General features: G+C 38.3%; 1 protein-coding gene across 2 annotated transcripts in view; it reads left to right on the top strand.

The window, feature by feature from the left end:
- The window catches only part of Wls (Wnt ligand secretion mediator), a 121,084-nt gene extending 101,391 nt beyond the window's left edge, over positions 1-19,693 (top strand). For both annotated transcript variants that reach the window (XM_027395219.2, XM_027395220.2), the window contains 4 exons: positions 1,065-1,208; positions 2,712-2,795; positions 10,235-10,388; positions 17,927-19,693. In XM_027395219.2, coding sequence (XP_027251020.1) covers positions 1,065-1,208; positions 2,712-2,795; positions 10,235-10,388; positions 17,927-18,036 — 492 coding nt within the window. In that variant the 3' untranslated portion in view covers positions 18,037-19,693. The remainder of the gene's footprint in view (positions 1-1,064; positions 1,209-2,711; positions 2,796-10,234; positions 10,389-17,926) is intronic.
- Positions 19,694-19,718: the final 25 nt, after the last annotated feature.

The raw sequence follows: 19,718 nt of genomic DNA, 5'->3' as shown, positions 1-19,718 counted from the left end.
TCCTTATCCCTATTCCTGAGTCCTTTGGCTAGTAATATTATTTGTACCAGCAAGCTAAATGCTATTACGGTATATAGGCCGGTAACTGGCAGATTAGCATCCTCCTCAAACAGGGAATTCACATAATAAGCAAAAATATTACCAATTTTAGCAAATGATAAATATTCTGCCATAATTTTACCTGATTTCTACTCCAGATGCAGTAAATATATTTGACCAGCAGGTAGCACAGGCGTTCAGTTAGTCCGCCGCATGTGGCAGCAGTCAGTCAGCAGTGGAGAGAGGTCACAAAAGCGGCTGCACTTATCTTAGAGAGTATACGGCCTTTCAGCCGCAACCACTGAAATAGATTCGGTTTTACCGCAGCAGCAGCCAGGGAAGCCTCTGCTGAAAGCCGAGGCCTACTCACCTCTAGGCAGCTAGAAACTGTCTCCAAGCTGGGTGGGTGGTTCTGAGCAGCTCAGCTGCAGCGGGTTGGCTGCTAGTCGGGAGCACCTGTGGAGAGAGGGCACTTTTCGGACCTAGGCCGCAGGCCCGGTAGAACCCACAGCCTGTCCCAAATGGGGTGTAGATTTCCAATATCCCACTTCTTACACCAGATATAGTGGGAAATTACTAATATGGAGCCAAGTGGAAATATAAGGGTATTTAATAGGGAAAAGTCTTACTTACAGAGCGACCTAGTCAGCCGGCGTGGCAGCAGTCTGTCCAGCAAGTACCAAAGTGAAACCGAAAGAGAAAACACAGTCATTCTATGTCACCCTGACCACGCCCTCGCAAGCGTGGTCAGGCACACCTGTAGCCAGCCCCTAAGTAGGCGTGGCTACAGCTTCCCCTACATTTCTATTTTTCTTGTCTTACAGCACTATTTGAATATTCCCTTCTCTGAAATTGTTGTGTCAGAAAACCCCAATCATTGACATCAGAATACCAGGTTTTAATGGTAGTGCCTTCCTCAGAAACTCAAACTCTTAGAGACAATGTTGAGTGTCACCAACACAGCTGGGAGGAATCCTGTACCCTCTTAGCACATATTTGCCCTTTCCTTCACTGTGTACTTGCAGATGGCTTTCATCATTGTGGCCGGGATCTGCCTCTGCCTCTATTTTCTGTTTCTGTGCTTCATGGTATTTCAGGTATTTCGAAACATCAGTGGAAAGCAATCTAGTCTCCCAGCCATGAGCAAAGTCCGGAGGCTGCACTATGAGGTAAGCAGCTTTCTTAGCTCAATCTAGAGCTGATGCTCATGATCTCTAGCTGGGTGTGTAAACACACAGCCATGGAAGTTGAAAGTTTTAGTTTCAAATACACAGGAGAGAGAGGCAGAGGTAGGTGGATCTCTGTGAGTTTGGGTCCAGCCTGGTCTACAGAGCAAGTTCCAGGAACGACTCCCAAGCTACACAGAGAAATCCTGTCTCAAAAAACCCAAACCCCCCCTCAAAAAAAAAAAGAAAGAAAGAAAAAAGAAATAAATTAATAACTTCTCATATAGGGTCCTGGGGCAAATAAAAAGACACTCAAACAACTATTTCCTGGGGTTTTCTGAGGTGTTAATGTGTTCTCTTAGCAGTAAGATAGAAACCTGCCCAATGGGTTCTTCAAGAAAAACTTTTGGTAGAACCTAGGTGCTTATTGAGCTATGTATAATTGGCTTAGCTTAGGATATGGCTTTCCTCCCAACCCTTACAGATTAGCTCAAATATTCTTTCCAGACTTAAAAAAATCAGTTAATAATTTGTGTGTGTGTGTGTGTGTGTGTGTGTGTGTGTGTGTGTGTGAGATGTATGGGTGTGAGGATGCATGGCACAGCACAAGTTTAGAGGTCAGGTAACAACTGTAAAGATTCAGCTCTCTACTTTGTCTTTTGCATAGATTCAAGGAATTAAACTCAGGTTGCTGAATGTGTGTAGCAAATACCTTTATCCTCTGAGCAATCTTTCTGACGCATGCTTCCCAGGCTCTTAGTAGTCCGCATTCTCTAAAATAGCCAGCAAGTGCTCAAATAGAGTTCAATATTCTGCTTCTACTTTATGTTAGTTACTCAAGAGAAACACGTAGCCTCCTCCAATCTCTAATGCAGGTGACACATTGACTAGACTCGTTGCTTAAATAGCTTGTTATGTGAGTAGAGGATAAACTGCAGAATCATGAGGTTCTGCACAGCCATTCAGCACAGAAGACACCCTAATCAGTAGGCACCATTCTTTAAATCCTGAATTTTTGGAAACCAAAAGTACTTTCTCAGGCTTGTCTGTTTCCAGAGCTGGAGTGACAAATGAGAACATTCAACTAAATCAATTTCAGTTTGATGAATTCACCCCTTCCAAACTGGAGATGAATTTCAGTGCAACTATAGAAAACTTTTATTTGGTAACTTTTGAACCCTAGTGGAGAATTATATAAACTGTTTATCAGGGAACTTGATAGCTTAATGATGTGTTGTGCATGTAAATTCCTAGGCTCCAGCATCATTGTTTCATTATAGTTAAGAACATAGAAAACATTTTGCCTAAAAATTTCTTCAGCTACATTCACCTATGCAGAAAGGGTGTTAACATATGAAAATATTTTACTGTCATTCTTAGGAATTTGGTTTTGCAGGTGTGTGTGTGTGTGTGTGTGTGTGTGTGTGTGTGTGTGTGTGTGTGTGGAGAGAGAGAGAGAGAGAAAGAATGAATATATTAAACCACTCTTCCTGTCTTTCCTCACAGGGTCTGATTTTTAGGTTCAAGTTCCTCATGCTTATCACCTTGGCCTGTGCTGCCATGACTGTTATCTTCTTCATTGTTAGTCAGGTGAGTGGACCCTAAGCCTTCTGAAGACACTGTCCCTGGAGTGATCCTCACATATAGTACAGGAGATTTTATAGAGTTTCTGAGTACAAAAGCAGAGGTTTATTTTTTTTTTAGCTAACTAACCCTTGTTTGTTTAGATCACTCCAGCATGGGACATTCCTCAGGCTGGTGACATAGACTGGCTTCCCCCTTCCAGTCCTAACTTGTAGAAAGTTGCTAAATAAACTAAAGCCTGTAGCCATATTAAAGGGGCATTTTATTTAAGAGAATCAGTGTTTCAAGCTCTGTGGCATAACACTGACACTGACAAGCATTTTATAATTTTATTGGGTTGTTATCTAACATTAACAATTATACTTTGACAGGCCTTTAGTCTTTGTATGTGATAATTACCTTGTCACTTAAGCATGAATATAACTCAAAAGTCACATTGATAGAAACTTATCTTTTTACTGTTTCTAAACTCAAAGTTTGATGTTCTTTAATTCCACATAAAGGGATACTTTCTCAGTCTAGACACACAGGGGAGGGCCTAGGCCCTATCCCAAAGGATATGACAGACACTTAAGATTCCCCCATGGAAGGCCTCGCCCTCCATGGGGAGCAGAAAGGATAAGGGATAGGTAGGGTGTTGGTGGGGGCAAGAGAGGAGGGGAGGGAGAGGGAACTGGGATTGACATGTAAAACAATCTTGTTTCTAATTTAAATTTAAAAATGGAGAAAAAATATTGATTACTTAGTTTGAGAAGTGAAAAAGTCTATCTAAAATCTGATATATTATGCACATATTAGTCAGATGTGTTTCACAAAGTTCTTCTGAGGTAAGTAGGATAGGGACTGTTAGCCATGTTTCCGAAAATATAATCCCATGGCTTTTGGATGTTATTATATACTCTCTTTTCCAGAAATGTGGTAATTTAGTGGGTTATTTAACATTTCTTAACATATTAGCATTTATCTTTTTACTATACAATTGTACCATATATAAAAATAATATTGCCAAGTATTTAGTAGAGTCCCTGGTGTATCATAAGCGTGAACAGCTGTGTTAGTAACTCACCAAAATGCATACAAGTTGTAAACTAGAACTCAGTCATTCTGGATCTTTTGCTGGATCTGTTTGGATAGCATAGAGGAGCATTCTGGTAGAGCCTCGGGAGAAGGGTGATTTATCCTTTCACCTGCTAGCAAATTTATCTTCAGTTCATGAACTATGCATGGATTCTTTTGACAATCTAGGGAGGCTATGGTTCTCTTCTCAGAATGCTTCTAAATAAGTAAAATAAAATAGTTTGATTTCAAAGGGAATCATATATGCAATTATATATATACATGTATTTAATTATATACATTACAGATAAGTCATACTTATCAAAAATATGTCCTCAGCACATAATTTGTACAAAAATAACATTTCATGAGTAATACTTACATCATAAAGATTTGTTTTAGACATTCATAACTAAAGTAAGTACCAACTTCAATTAGAAACTAATAAAAATAAGAATACTTTTTCCTGCTCAGTTCAGACCACTTTAATTCCATCCAAGGAAACCACAAGCGTTGAGCCACTAGTGCTTTGTTGGCTATGCCCACTGGTATATATTGGGTCTGACTCTGTTCAAGGTTGACTACATGTAGAAATAAATAACAATATAGCTACATGTGCTTGCACATTGTTCACTCCATCTTATTTTTACTTGTAGTAGGAATGTGTTTATATCAAACCATTCATAAAACCTTGGAAACTTCATTCTAGACACAGTAAAGCTATGGCTAATTCTGAATGAGTTCTTTAAAAAAAAAATTTCCTTATATTTATTTGTGTGTGTGTATCACATGTGCCACTGGAGTCAGGCTTTTTTTCTTTCACCATGTGGACCACAGGGATAAAACTTGGATCATTAGCCTCAGCAACAAACACCTTTATCTTCTGAACCATGTCTCTGGCTCCTGAATTCATATTTAATTCGGTTAAGACCCAAAGACTCATATGCAAGCAAAGGGTTAGGGTTAGCCTTCACTCAACCTTTGGCTAATTTCCTTGTGTAACCACCATGCTTCCTAGTTCCTCCAGACCCTCAGCAATATGCTGTTCTTACACGGCCTTTTGAGTTCCTTAGCTGAGAGAACAGAGAACCCTCATCCAGAAGTGGAGTGGCATCTCCAGTAAGATGTACCATGTTCTCAGGAAGATGAAAGGGAAGAGCACTTCCATTCCTGAGGCCTGCCTCTGCCATTTTGCAAAGCTGGAGTTCTCTCATGCATACTTTGGGGCCACAGCCCTCCTTACTGACTTAGCTCTGCAGAACTCCTTTCACCTGAATTCTAGAGGTGCTATGCTTTGCCTGAATTTAATCCTGTACATGTTTGACTGTTGCACATTTTAAAGTGGTAGAAGCTATCTTACAACAGTATTTGCAGCTTTTCTTTGCAGAGAAAGATTAATTTTTCATTATCCCAGTATTGGGCTCCAGCCTGCTTTTTATATTAGCTACAATAGTCAGAGGGGTAGATTTCAACTCTAAGGAGGTATGTCGTCTTTGAATTCCATTAGCACTACATATTCCTCCTGCTGCTTTTTCTCTTTCCTTTTCTTTCTTTTTTTCTTTATCCTTCTTTTTTGAGATTTATTTATACATATCTAAGATATTTTCCTGCATAACTCTCTGTGTCCCTGGTACTGTTAATATTTCTAATATTGTTTTGGAATGTCACAGCATTCCTGAAATGAGCTTACCTGAAAGAAAATCCATTGGGTAACTTTTGAAATGGACCTCAGCATTAGGTAAAAGGGATGTTTTTAAAACTCCCATTATACTTGTTGGGAGAGCTTCCATTTAAGCCTCATGAAATGTATGTGGGGAGTCTTGCCAGGATATTGAAGCTCTGAGGCCAGGAATGAAAGGTTCATAGGAAGCTGTTAGAATGTGGTGACCTTGAGGCTTTGTAACTAGGACTAAGGTTCAGTCTTTAATGCCTGCTATTTTAATGATCTGAGTCACAGCAATGAAGAAATGCTGTACCAGAGTCTGGTCTTTCAGCCCTGTTCCTTCTGGAAAAGAGAGGAGTTTAGGTTAGAGGTGATTTTAGAAAGGAACGGAAGTACTGTGCAGGGAAGAAGCTCATTGACCTTCACTGAAGGGACCCCAGAGACCTGATATTCAGGCCAAGAAACATGTAAACTCCCAGAGAGCCTGTTCCCCAGGCTTACACAGATGTAAGGAAATATTTCCTATAAGAGAGCCTGTGTTGGGAGTTTGGAAATCTTGTTGTTACTGGAATGCTGGTTGGTTTGTTCTCACTTAATTGCAGGGGTGTAAATGGCTCCCTATACAGAAGGAATCTGTTGACATGGTACACATCTGGTAGCTTCCCCAACTCCTTGCACAGTGGTATTTCCTACACCTTTACCTTCACCAGCTAATGGTGTTGCTCTCTCTAGGGCTCCCCTCATCTGGATATCATCAGCCTCTTCTATAGAAAAAATTGTTTCACTCTGAGAAACTCTTTACTTCAAAGCCCAGGTTATAATCACCAGCTGATGGTATTCCTGTATACCCACTCAAAGACCTTATTCCTACCAGGTCCGAATACCAGGTATGGGATAGGTAAGGTGTTAGTGGGTGGCAGGGGAGGAGGGGAGGGAGAGGGAACTAGGATTGACATGTAAAATAATCTTGTTTCTAATTTAAATTTTAAAAAATGACCATTATTTATTTATTTATTTATTTATTTGAATTACAAATAAGATTGACTTACATGACGATCCCAGTTCCCTTCTCCCTCCCTTCCTCCTCTAACACCCCCCCAACTAAAATCCTACCTGTCATATGTCCTTTCTTCTAATCTACACCTGACTCAAAATTTCTGCTTCCTCATGACCTCTGCATCCTTCCTTTTCTTCCCTTCTCACTCCCGAAGCTTCCTCCCCCCTCTTCCCATATTCTCAATTTGTTCAGGGCATGGTGACCCTTTCCCCTTCTCCAGGGGACAAAGTTTGTCTCTTTTAGGGTCTTCCTTGTTTACTAGTATCTCTGGCAGTGTGGATTGTTGGATGGTAATCCCTTACTCTATGTCTAAAATCCACATATGAGTGAGTACATATCATGTTTGTGTTTTTGTGATTGAGTTACCTCTTTCAGAATGGTTTATTCTAGTGCCATCCATTTGCCTGCAAATTTCAAGATTCCATTGTTTTTTTTTTTTCTGCTGAGTAGTAATCCATTGTGTAAATGTACCATATTTTCTGTATCCATTCTTCAGTTGAGGGGTATCTAGGCTGCTTCCAGTTTCTGGCTATTACAAATAATGCTGCTATGAACATGGTTGAACAGATGTCCTTGTATGAATGTGCTTCTTTTGGGTATATGCCTAGGAGTGGAATTGCTGGATCTTGTGGTAGACTCATTCCCATTTTCATGAGGAGTTGCCATACTGATTTCCAAAGTGGCTGTACAAGTTGGCACTCCCACCAGCAGTGGAGGAGTGTTCCTCTTTCTCCACATCCTATCCAGCATAAACTGTCATTGGTGTTTTTTATTTTAGCCATTCTGACAGGAATATGATGGTATCTCAGAGTTGTTTTGATTTGCATTTCTCTGATGGCTAAGGATGTTGAATGAACACTTTCTTATGTGTCTTTCAGCCATTTTAGATTCCTGTATTAAGAATTGTCTATCTAGTTCTGTACCCCATTTTTTAATTGGATTGTTTGGTGTTTTGGAGAATAGCTTCTTGAGTTCTTTGTATATTTTGGAGATCAGCCCTCTGTCAGATGTGGGGTTGGTGAATATCTTTTCCCAGTCTGTGGGCTGAAAAATGACCATTTCTTAAAAAAAAAAAAAAGAAAGAAAGAAAGAAGAAGAAGAAGAAGAATTTTCTCTCCCTCACACAAACTAACAACCTGACCTTGAGAGCCCAAGTATTATCTTGGATTTCAGTAGTATCACTACTCAGAGCCTGTTTTTATTCTTCTAAACAAATTGTTAAGACTCAAGGTCCATCCCAACTAATTCCTTGGAGACTATGGCATGTCATCTGGAACCTTGTTCAAATTGCCTAACTCATTAATCGCCTCCATTATGAGCAAGCAGTACCTACATCCATTAAAACTCATCCTCAATCAATAGTGAATCATAGTCCACCCTGCTGAATTCTTGTGTTCAATTCTAGCCCTGCTTTCTGTTTCCCAACAGACATTCTTTTTTATTATTGATTTGTTTTTCCCACAAACATTCTTATAGCATTGCTGTATCAACACGTATCATTTGAGTGCTGTGTGATTATCAGGCCTGTGGCTATTTCTGTAGATGAATCAATCATACCAATCCTAGCAAGAATTAATTCACCAAAATATCAGTTCTGTGGAAGAAGGAACACTCAAGAAGCCTCAATCTTAGACAAAGACTGCCAGGGAATGCTGAGAGCAGAAGAAATAGTGTTCTCCAGAGAAGAGCATACAAATTGGTTACATAATACCAAATGGTCAGCAAAGAAGACATGTGCATATAAGTAATATTGATTATAAGGCCAAGTGAATATATTTATACATTTGGTTATACACACACACACACACACACACACACACACACACACACACACCAACTTATAAAGGAAAAAGAGGCCATGAATTTGAAAGACACTGGTGGTGAGGCTGTATATGGGATAGTATGGAAGAAGAAAAAGGGAAGGATGAATTATGTAATTATATTATAATCTCAAAAAATCCTTTAAAAAATTATTATGCAAATCTTCAGCCAAATTGAAAAAATACCAGTTATATTAAGTTATATTTTAAAATATCAATTATGAATTTTCTCAGCTTATGTCCCAAAATGAAATCTCTTACATGCCCTTTCCTTAGTTGAAGGCACATTGCCCCAAAGCTGCTTTCTTCTGTCTTGCTTATATTTTAATAAGCCCAGCCTCCCGTGTTACCTGGACTAGACCAGAAGCACAGAATCCTGGAACTCTCTTAAAGCTTCTTCCCCTACCATCATATTCATTGTACATAAGTCTGTGTTACACACGGTATAATTTTTATGAAGTGGAAACAATTTGTATTTTAATGTTAAAGTGGCATTTGGAAACATTGCTAAGAGAGCATAAATAGCTTGAATGCTGACACATGACCTAAAATAAGTAATGGTTATAAACTCTATCAAAACTACCACCTGGACATTTCATAAAATAAATCATTTTACAAAATGAGTAAGAGTTTATGGTGGTGGTTTGTTTTATGAGTCACCAAAATGAAAAATTATATACCACCAAAGGATAGACTAACATGGTCTATAATTGTATTTCCTGGTTTCCAGACACTCTGAGTTTTTCAAAACAAAAAAATATATATAGTTAAGATTTTACAAGACTGAGGGCCCCAGTGGGTCATGGGAAATACAAAGGAAGGCCTGAATGAATACAGACCCACTGTGTCATAAACATGAGCCAAGCTCAACCTTTTTGTTGAAGTCATTAACATTCCAACTGAGCTATCTTGCAATCTTGTAATTTAGAAGTGGCTCTTAGATAAGGTTTATATAACCCAAACTCATTAAGCTGTCAAAGAAACATGTACCCACTACTTTCTTTTATCCACATTTAAAATTTCCTATAGCAAGCAGAAGTGTTTGAAATCATTTCAGTGAGCTCAGTACTTGTACAAATTATTAGTTATTCAGCTCAACAGCTCTATAGCAGTTGTCAGTGTAAACCATGTATCTTCAAAGCTCTCTGAAACAATTACCAAGTCATTATCTCAAAGAGAGGCAGTTTTTGAACATCTCTTACAAAACTACAAAGCATATGGATGCTTCCTAATTACCTTCATCAGTAGTTTACCTAGAATGGCATTTCATAAATAAATATGATATATCATTACTGTCTGCCATACAATTTCTAGAAATTACATGTATATTCAGTTCTCATCTATAACCCTACAAGTTTTTAAGAAAACTGAATTCCAGAGACTTTGCTTTTTCCTTATTGAGTAAATGTGCATTTATGTTTACTGCACTTACATGGTATATCAAACACCAAAGATGTTGCAGCTGCAGCTGAAGCAAGCAAGTTAGAGATGCTTTCTGCCTTGTGGAGCTTTTGTTTATATTGGAAGATTACAGAGAATAAACTGTAGTTGTGGATGGAGTCAAACACAATCCTTTTACTGAAGAAGTGGACTTCCATTTCTAGGAAGAGACATTCTCAAAGTTATACTAATGCATAGCCAAAATAAGAACCACTGACTATGTGCCTGACACTAGTAAAGCTTCAGGAGACCTTAATTTTCATGGATTCCAATTCACAATAAAATGTGGAGTCTTATAAGGCCCTTAACTTTTCCATTTGAAGAAAAGCCCTGGCTTTCATGTTAATTGATTTCTATTTTAGTATTATGCTTCTCTGTTTCACTTGAATGCCTTCCTTTTTATCTATAGGTGACAGAAGGCCATTGGAAATGGGGTGGTGTCACAGTTCAAGTGAACAGTGCTTTCTTCACTGGCATCTATGGAATGTGGAACCTGTATGTCTTTGCTTTGATGTTCTTGTATGCGCCATCCCATAAGAACTATGGGGAAGACCAGTCTAATGGTGAGTCTCTGTCTTTTCATTGTAAATTCATCAGGATAGAATAGATCTTTGTGTCTTCAAGATTTAGATGGCTAAAGCCCTGTGTTCATCGCTTAAATATACTTCCAGATGTCTTTGTTATACATGCAGAGAGTAAGTGATCACTCAAGGGATTCAGGAATCATAAACAAAAATTCAACACAATAGCTCTTGAAATAGTCATTTGTTTCATTCTCCAAAATAGATTGAGAATGTTCATAAAATACATTCAGTTACACTAGTAAAGAATAAAATTTGTTTCCCTTACTTTTCCTTCAATAAAATGAACTCTTGAAAAGTCTGCCACATTCATTCCTCCAACCATGGAGGGTAAAAGTACCTGGAATTTTATTTATTTTCCTTGGTTCACTTCCTTTTTTTGCTGTGCATGTGTGTATTTATGTTGGGATCAACCCAAAACTTCATGTAGGCTTAGCAGGTATTCTCCCATTGATCTATATTACAGTTTTTTCAAGAAGGTCTTTTCCCCAAACCAATTTCTTTTCTGTTTTCAGATAATTCCTATCTTCTAGTGCTGAGAATGCCACATTTTCCTACCTTATAATTGCAGACACCCAAGGCATCCAAAACTAATTGCATTTAGCCAATCTGGTCATCAGAGGAAAGGAAACTGAGTATCAGAGAAGAGGAATTGTTGAGTCTCTGCACTAGCCACCATAAAAGGAAATGATTGTCTCTTCCCAATGCTATCCACATGTAACAGATGGCTAATAAGTAGCTAGTTTAATAGATCTTCTTTTGTTTTACATCCAGTCTTACTCTTTTTGTTCTTTTCACACCTGCTTTACCCTAACTGCATTCTCATTATTAGGGTAAAATAATACATGACATGTTTTCTAAAATTTAGTACTAGTGTGTTCTAAATGCCTTGGTACAGAGATCAACACCTGAGCATCTCCTTGCATTAAGACTTGGACTTACTTTTCAATACTCAGTATGTATGTATGGTTAATGAGTGGATTCTATCTTCATCAGAGCCTGCTGAATCCTTATCCTCTTTGGGGCACAGTCTATATATTGTCTCCTCTTTGAAAGCTATTTCTGATCCCCCACATTAGAACACAAAAAATTATGGTAAACGGAATATCATTTCTGTAGGCTGGTGGCATGTTTTTAGTAGTTAGGTAAGTTAAGCCAGATTGATAAGCATCAAAGAAGTTTTTCACTGCAAGTCATCTTCATGCCTTTCATAAACTATTTTTTTATTGTGGCTGGGGAGAAGACTCAAATGCTGAAGGGCTTGTCATATAAGCACAAGTACTTGAATGTGGATCTTCAACACCCATGTAAAACTAGGCATGGTGGTACATTGTCTGTGACCTAGACAATGACAAGAAACTCCTTGGGTCTTGCTTGCCACTCAGACTAACGAAAACAGTGAGTTTCAAGTTCACTGATAAATCCTATCTGAAAAAAGAAGGTGAAAAGCAGTTGAGAAAGATAACTGACATCTATCTCTGGCTTCCACCCAAATGCACACACATACGTGTGTAACTAGACTTTTAAAAAACAGACCTGAGGTAATATGATTGCTGTTTTTATGGCAAAGATGCGGGAGGTGATCCAGCCTATGCCTTCTTTCTCCTGGTGGAATCTTGATTCCTTTAAGGTCAGGGTTAATTATGGTTTTGTATTTTGTTTTTATTGTTATTCTCTTTTTGGAAATAAAGTCTCACTGTATAGTTCAGGCTGTGCTAGAACATGAAGTTCACCTGTCTCAGTGCCAGGAAGAGAGGCATGTGGCTGTAATGATCAGCTAAAAATAAGGAAATGGAAATGAGGAGGAACCAGGAGAGGTAACTCTCCAATGTTGGAGCAAGGACTTCAGTCCAGCTTCCATCTGTTTTCATACTACACTGTTGCTTTTATGGGTAAACATTCTGCACACAAGATTTATCTTCCTTCTTATACCTTGACTTTTTTGGAAGAAAGAGATCTTGTCATTTCCAGTTGTTATTCTATCTCTGGCCATGGTGTTCCTACTTCCTGCCTTTCTAGAGGGCTTGGTATCTGAGGTATCTGTCAGTCATTCTTCCACTGCTAGTTGATGTGTTACAAAATGTAGCAAAGTAGGACAGGTAGCTTTTAAACAGCCAGTCACCATACTGCTAGCACAATGGGACTCTGGATTATAGACAAGAGCATTGATTTTATTTCATGGTCCTCCTGCAAGATTTTAATAGAAACTACATGGCCTTGCCCTTGACTTGAATTTGAGAGTTTTTGTCTTCCAAGTAAATAACAAAAATAATTGCTATGTTCCCTAGATGTTATAACAAACATGCTAACAAGTTGTGTTAATGAGCATTTACTGCATGAACCCTTGTGGTTTTTGATGTCAAATATGCTAACCCACACTATTGTGGGTTTTCTTTATTGTAAATGACCTCTTCAAGTTCCACACTGTCATATTCTGTTTCTTTTTTGTGCTAGCAAGGAAAAGCAGAAGGATACCTCCTCTCATTGTGGCAACTCAGGGGTAATGTCAGTCACAGATAAGAATGTATCCACCCCCATCACTAATGAGCATGTGATGCTCCAGAGCCATGACTAGCTTCTTACCCTGTGCAATAGCTGAACGTCTCATTATCGAGAAATGTTACAATGTTGTCCTCATCAGAATTTTTGTGGAAGACAGATTGATTTATAACACCACAGAAAGCTCAGATACTAATTCTCAATAGCAGAACATGTCCTAATTTTTTTTTCTAAATATATGTTTGGAACATGCATGTCCTTGCATTATCACTATGACTGTGATATGCCGCTGTCATTTTGTGTCCAGATTTTAAAGATGCTGAATATCCTAATGTTTCCTTGTAGCAAAGTATTGTAATGCCCCAAACAGCATGTTAGAAACAGTCTTAAGCACTTAGTAGCAGACTTTTGGGGGACTTTATGCTAATCAAAAACACAGAAGCCATACAGTTTAACAAATCTCTACATATTATGACTTCACAATAGCTCTCAAGCCCTAGCAACTTGTATCCTCTACTCTTCTTTGTGACATCATGACCTTACTCAATTCTAAAATGGTCTCTCCATATTGGGCTTCCTTATCACCTTCATTCTTTTATCTTTCCCTTTTAACCTTTCATCTTACAGCAGACAACATAGTAGGTCTGGTGAATTCTGGAACTTTAAGCAAGACCCCAAAGCTTCTTGGAAAGCTTGAAAAAAATACAAAGTCAGGAAAATATACTGTGTTTTTAAATTCTCCCAGTGTCTGAGTAGCATTTTTATTCTCTGCAGACTTTCTTTGTCCCTTTTCCCTTTTCTGGAGTGTTTTCATTGTTAAGCTGGCATGACAAATAGACCTAGGCTCTTTGAACCCTGTCCCACCAAAGCTACCTTCACCCAGGAGGCATTCTTACCCTGAGGCACACCTGCTTTCCAGTAGAGGATTTATTCCTAAACTCCAGGAAAGAGCGACAGTGTGGGATGCTAAGCCATTGATAGGTTGGCAGAGGTACAAATGAGCTGGGGTAGGTGAATATTGATGAATAATTGATTAGCATGTACTACCTGGAAGGTGTTCTGGGTATTTTATTTATTTACAAAAAAAAAAAGATTGAAAATCCTCTATATTCATTATTGTAATTTTTAAACGTAATCATCACCATCATCATATTAACACCCAAAATGTAAGGCAAACATAATATTAATAGTAATATTTTACATTGAATCAATTTATATCAACAAATACAGCATTCTTGGTTTTTCCTATTCTGCTCTGAACCATAAATTTCATTATAAAGAATAATCACTTAAATTTACTTTTGAAGGCTAATATGAAAAAGGTTGGAATGGAACCAAGGAAAAGTCCACAGAAAATGATAAAGTCAGTTTTGACTGTGGAGTGAATACAAGCTTTGAAGAGAGTCACAGATGGCCAGGATCCTGGCTTTAGCACAGACTGTATTTGATCTTGAGAAACAAATATGAGCTCACAGTATTGGAACTCTCTGGTAGTAACTTTTGAGCAGTGGTGTGTTATGTGGCCTTGATGGTTTATAAGGATGCAATTATGGGGTCCCTTTTAATATTAGAATAGCTTTGTTCTCACAAAGAATCTGTGAAACAGCAAGTGGAAGTTCCTTAATTCTCCATCTTCCCCCAATGTTTTCAGAGGGTTTCTTTTTGTGTTTGATGGGTAAAGACTTTAAGCACCCAGAAGACAAAACAGAGATAGACCAACAGATGGATCAAGACTCTAGCAGAAATAGGGGTTAATGGAGTTTGGAGTCAAATGAAGGAATCTCTGTTACTGGCATATTCCCAACACCATACCCTAAGGGAAAAAAGTTGCCCTGCAAGATGCAAGATTCATAAATTTTACTGCACAGATTTTCACTATGAGTCTTCATCTAGCACATTAGGTAAACTAATAATGCTTCAGTATCCTTCCATCTTACAAGGAAATACAGGGCTTGCTAAGCCTCCAAAAGTGCACATTGCAAATATATATAAACCACAGATCCCTTGTTCTTTCTCAGATGAGTATACTAAAAACATATCAAATATTAAAACAAATTTAGTATTCTAAAAGTCCCTCCACATTATTAGATTATATATTTATTATCTATAAGAATACATATTACAACCTGAAGTTTAAGAGCATGGAGCCTGTTCTGTATTTTTGTAGTGTGTATCTGTATCTAATATTACTGTGAATTAGTTTGGGACTTGGGCAGGTTACTTATCCTTTGCTTTTTCATCAGCAGAATGGGAATGATATGAATATTGCCTTGTAACATGAAAAATAAAAACCCATGGATAGATATTGGGGTTCAACGTTCAAGCTGAACATCAGAGAAGCAAAGCAGCCAAGCCACTAGCTCTTACCTCAACTTCAGGCTGAAATGACAGTCCTGTTTCCACCAACCCTCAGACTCCAATCCCCAGACTGCTGCCTTTCCTCAACATGCCTGGAGAGTAAATCTCAGAATGCAGCCTGAGACACTGGGCTCCTGTCTTTTATATGCCTATCTAGGGTTGGGATTAAAGGCGTGAGCTCTAAATTCTCTTTTAGACTGATTCACTCTTGTGTAGGCCAGGATGGCCTTGAATTCAGAGAGATCCATCTGTCTCTATCTCTTGAGTACTGGGATTAAAGGTGTATATCACCACTGCCTAGCTTCTATAGCTAACTGTGTGGCTGGCTTTGCATACTGAACCATCGGGCCAGCTTTATTAAGTCATAAATAATATATCCATCACATTGCCTCTATTAACAGAATGGTTTGTGGATTTCTGCATCAGTGTTTGTATAACACCTAAACTTGTGTCAGAGTCAGGAGTAATAGTCACACCTGTAATCTCTGAAATCCAGAGACACTAGCAGTGGGATCTTGAGTTTTACCCCTGCTGTGGCTAAATAATTAAATCTAGCCTTCAAAAAAAGAAAGGAAAGAGAAGGAGGAGGGGGCAGGAAGAGCCGTCAGGCACAGGATAAGCACTATAACGTAGATACATATTTTTAGGTTTTTTTTGCTTGTTTGTTTTAGCCTTTTTTTTTAAAGCCAAAGTATTTTGGCTATTTCTTTATACACCCTGCAACATCACACACATTTTCTAGGAGAAAGGAATCCATTAGTTAAAACTGCTCCTGTAATGGTCAGGATTATCTTTGAAATTCTGGTGAATGGAACAGATGAGCCATCAGAAACCGACTTTAATATGATGGCTCAGCCTGTAAATACAAATCTGTAAGTTGCTTTCTTTGACTACAAGTGTGAGGCTTCTGCTTTTTCTGAACTGAGTCATTGACTAGATAAAGCTCTAGTTCAGGCGTGTGTGTGTGTGTGTGTGTGTGTGTGTGTGTGTGTGTGTGTGTGTGTGTGTGTATGTGTGTGTGTGTGTGAGAGAGAGAGAGAGAGAGAGAGAGAGAGAGAGAGAGAGAGAGAGAGAGAGAGAGAGAGAGAACATTCCTGTGTAGGTCATAGAAGAGGAGGACAAAAAGAGAGAATGATAACATACACATGATATGAAAGCAAAGAGAGCTATTTGAGGTAAGGAAGGTGACATTTATGAGTAGAAAGAATGTGCTTCTTATAAAACTACTGGTTGTCCTTGGCTTGAGGTTGATTTGGCAACTTCTCACAAGCTTTGTTATGCATTTCTTCCCCTGTCCAGAAGTAGATTTAATGAAAGTGCTGGAGGCTGACCTAATGCTTCTTTATTCAGAATGTTATTTGCCTAAGTCTTGAGAGCTGGTATTTAATGGTGTAATAGATTATGGCATACCATACTGAAAAGTAGATCTATAATGAAAAGCAAACACCACATGGAATCCATGAACAAACATATTGGCTAAACAATCTATAGTTCCTGAGTGGGATGATCTGTGGGATTCTAAGACTTTCAAGCCCAGGACAGTATCTAAGGGGCTTTTGGTTGCCCTCTGCCTAGAATAGTATCCAAGGGACTTTCACGGGTCTCTTAATGTTCAGGATAGTGTCTAAGGGACTGTCAGGTCACTCTCTGTCTCTAACCCAAACTCTGAGTTTAGTTATATGCTTAAACTAAGAAAATGCTTATTTCTAGAAAATAAAATAGCTATATAATATGAAAATCATGCACATGCTTCCACGCACAGGCCCACATTTCATGTTCTATTCCCGTGTACTACCATATATAAATGTGTGTATGTATGTACATCTCAGAATGAAACTGACCATTGATTCTGGGTATTTCTACTCTCTTCTTACTAGTTTGCTAGTTCATTCAAATAATAGCTGAATATTGGCTTCAGACTCTTAACTGTTTAGCATTATTTTTCCTCCTAATTAAGGAAAGGCCATGTTATTCCATTTTAGGCAAACCAATCTATTTTGGTATTTAGGCAGTCCTGAGGGGCAGAAGAAAATTCTGGCATTTTTTTGTCTTTGTTACTGAAGAAGAAAGCCCATTATTGCTGTTGGTATATATTAGTATGACTGAGTACTTGGTTATGGTAGGCAGGTCTTGTTTGTAGGAGATATAGTCATTGTATATGTTATGATTAATAGCTGCTATGTGCCTACTCAGCCCTGCACATCTGCTGTGATGTATGTTTTAATTGACCTAGCCCACTGTATTGGCCTCAGAGTCAGATTCACCTTGCCAGGCCTCACTGCTATACTTTTATGTACCTGTCCCTTCATGGGAGTAGGGGTTGGTTCCCTTGCTTTTCTTCCAAGGCTCCCCAACTATTTTGTTTGCATGATCATAATTGACTACACTTTAGCCTGCTCTTATGAATATTAAATAAGATTGAATAATAAGTATTTATAATAGCAGTAAGTACAAGGTAAGTTTTCATTAAATGTTAATAATACTGTGATTATCAGCAGTAGGTTAACTTATATATCATTAATGACCTGCCTGGGGGGCAAAAAGTGATATTAAGAAATATAAAAAAAGTCTGAACAAAACAGTTGTGAGAGCCTCTCAGGGTAGAATGTGAAGTGCCTCTCTTCCCTCCTTGAACAAGTATAACACCAAATACCTTGTTTCAGGTGATCTGGGTGTCCACAGCGGGGAAGAACTGCAGCTCACCACCACAATCACCCATGTGGATGGACCAACTGAGATCTACAAGTTGACCCGTAAAGAAGCACAGGAATAAGATTCTATGGCACTGCACTGGGCTGCAATTCTCTCTCTATCCAGCCTCTTCCCTAGAGTGGGGAGCCGACTTATACAGAAAACTTAGTGAAAGGTGAATGCCTAGTGCTTCTTATATATGGTTTCTTAGACCAATGGATGAACATTTGTCTAACCTCAGACAGTGGCTTTTGCAAGACTTCTGCCACTAATATATCATGTATGATAACAAAAACTGGTATGACATATTTTCTGTGATCATTGTTAGTGACATAGCAACATCTGTAGCAAGTGGGTTAGTAACCCTCACATGGATGGTTATACTCTTTGGGATGGTTTGGGCCAATAGGGTCTATATTGAGTAGATTGTGACTTTTTTTTCCTGTTTTAGATTCTGGAATATGTTTAAACATTGTTTTCAGTCCAACATTTGCTTATGTCATAGACCTTTCACCCTCCTCCATGGGCACTTTTTTTATTATTATTTATAACACACAAGTAGCCAACTGAGTTATTATTTAAGTTGTCAGTACAAATCTGTCCATTTTTTTAGTGGCTTACTACAAAATAACCAAATTTCATGAAAAATTATATCCTGCCAGAGGGATTTCAGCTTTGAAACCAAATCTGTGTATCTGATACTAATATGTCTGTTAGATGTGGATTTTGAGAAATATTTGCTAAACTACCCAAGTAGGATTTCTGCTATTAAATGGCCTCTGGGTCCTAAAAGCTTTTTTAACTTCTTGCTTAAAATGTGTTTTCTTTTGATAAAATTATTCAAACAACTTCCAAAACTGTAAATCCAACCATTTGAATAGAATGAATGTAAATATGTACTCCTTACTGCCCCAACCATGCTCAGACATGGAGATTTAAGCTTGCCTTGATCATGGAGTGGCTTGGTGCTGGCAGAAATAGCCTGACTATCTATTCCGGGAGGTAAAGCAATACCTTCTGCAGCAGGCATTAAGCCTTTCTAGGCCAACAAGGAATATGTGAGGTATCAGATGCTTTAGACTCTCATGCACACAGATCTCAATCCCATACCCCCTAATAACTTGTGACATTGTTTTTGTTTGTTGTTTGTTTGTACTTTTATAATGCTACATAGCATAGAAGATAGAACATTGAATCCTGAATTTAGAAGGTAGTTTCCTATCAAAGGCCGGTCATTCACTAGTTGTGTGACTTGCTCAAGCTATCTGACATGGCTATTTTCTCATCTAGATACCAGCATTCATAAAATGTGTGTTCAGAGTCACCATGAAAAATAATTAATGTACATGGAAATGCTTCATCAGTTAAACATTCATATAAATGGATTCACTTTGAAGTCTAACAACAATTTCATGAGAGTCTCATTTTTTAGATTCTGCTGACTGAAATGGAGTTTGTGGTATATTCTTCTTAAATTCATCTACCTTGCAAATCCCACCCTGCCTTTTTCCTAACTTTGGCTAGGAAACAGAGAAAACAGTTTGGCTAGTAACAGAGAAAACAGTTGTTTTGTTTTTTTTTTTCTGTTGTTTTTATGCCTTTTCCTAACCTGGTAAATGTTGGATAGGTATGTGGTCCATTGTACCTAACATTTACTTACTAATCTTACACTCAAGTATAAAGAATTAAATGTACTGTGTTCCTGTGTTTCTAGTAGTGAAGATAAACTTCAAGCACTACAGTGATCTCTCCTTCTTGAAGATG

This window comes from Cricetulus griseus (genome assembly GCF_003668045.3).
Source record: "Cricetulus griseus strain 17A/GY chromosome 1 unlocalized genomic scaffold, alternate assembly CriGri-PICRH-1.0 chr1_0, whole genome shotgun sequence".
In the NCBI taxonomy this organism is placed as follows: domain Eukaryota; kingdom Metazoa; phylum Chordata; class Mammalia; order Rodentia; family Cricetidae; genus Cricetulus; species Cricetulus griseus.
This window is presented reverse-complemented; position numbering and strand designations above follow the sequence as displayed.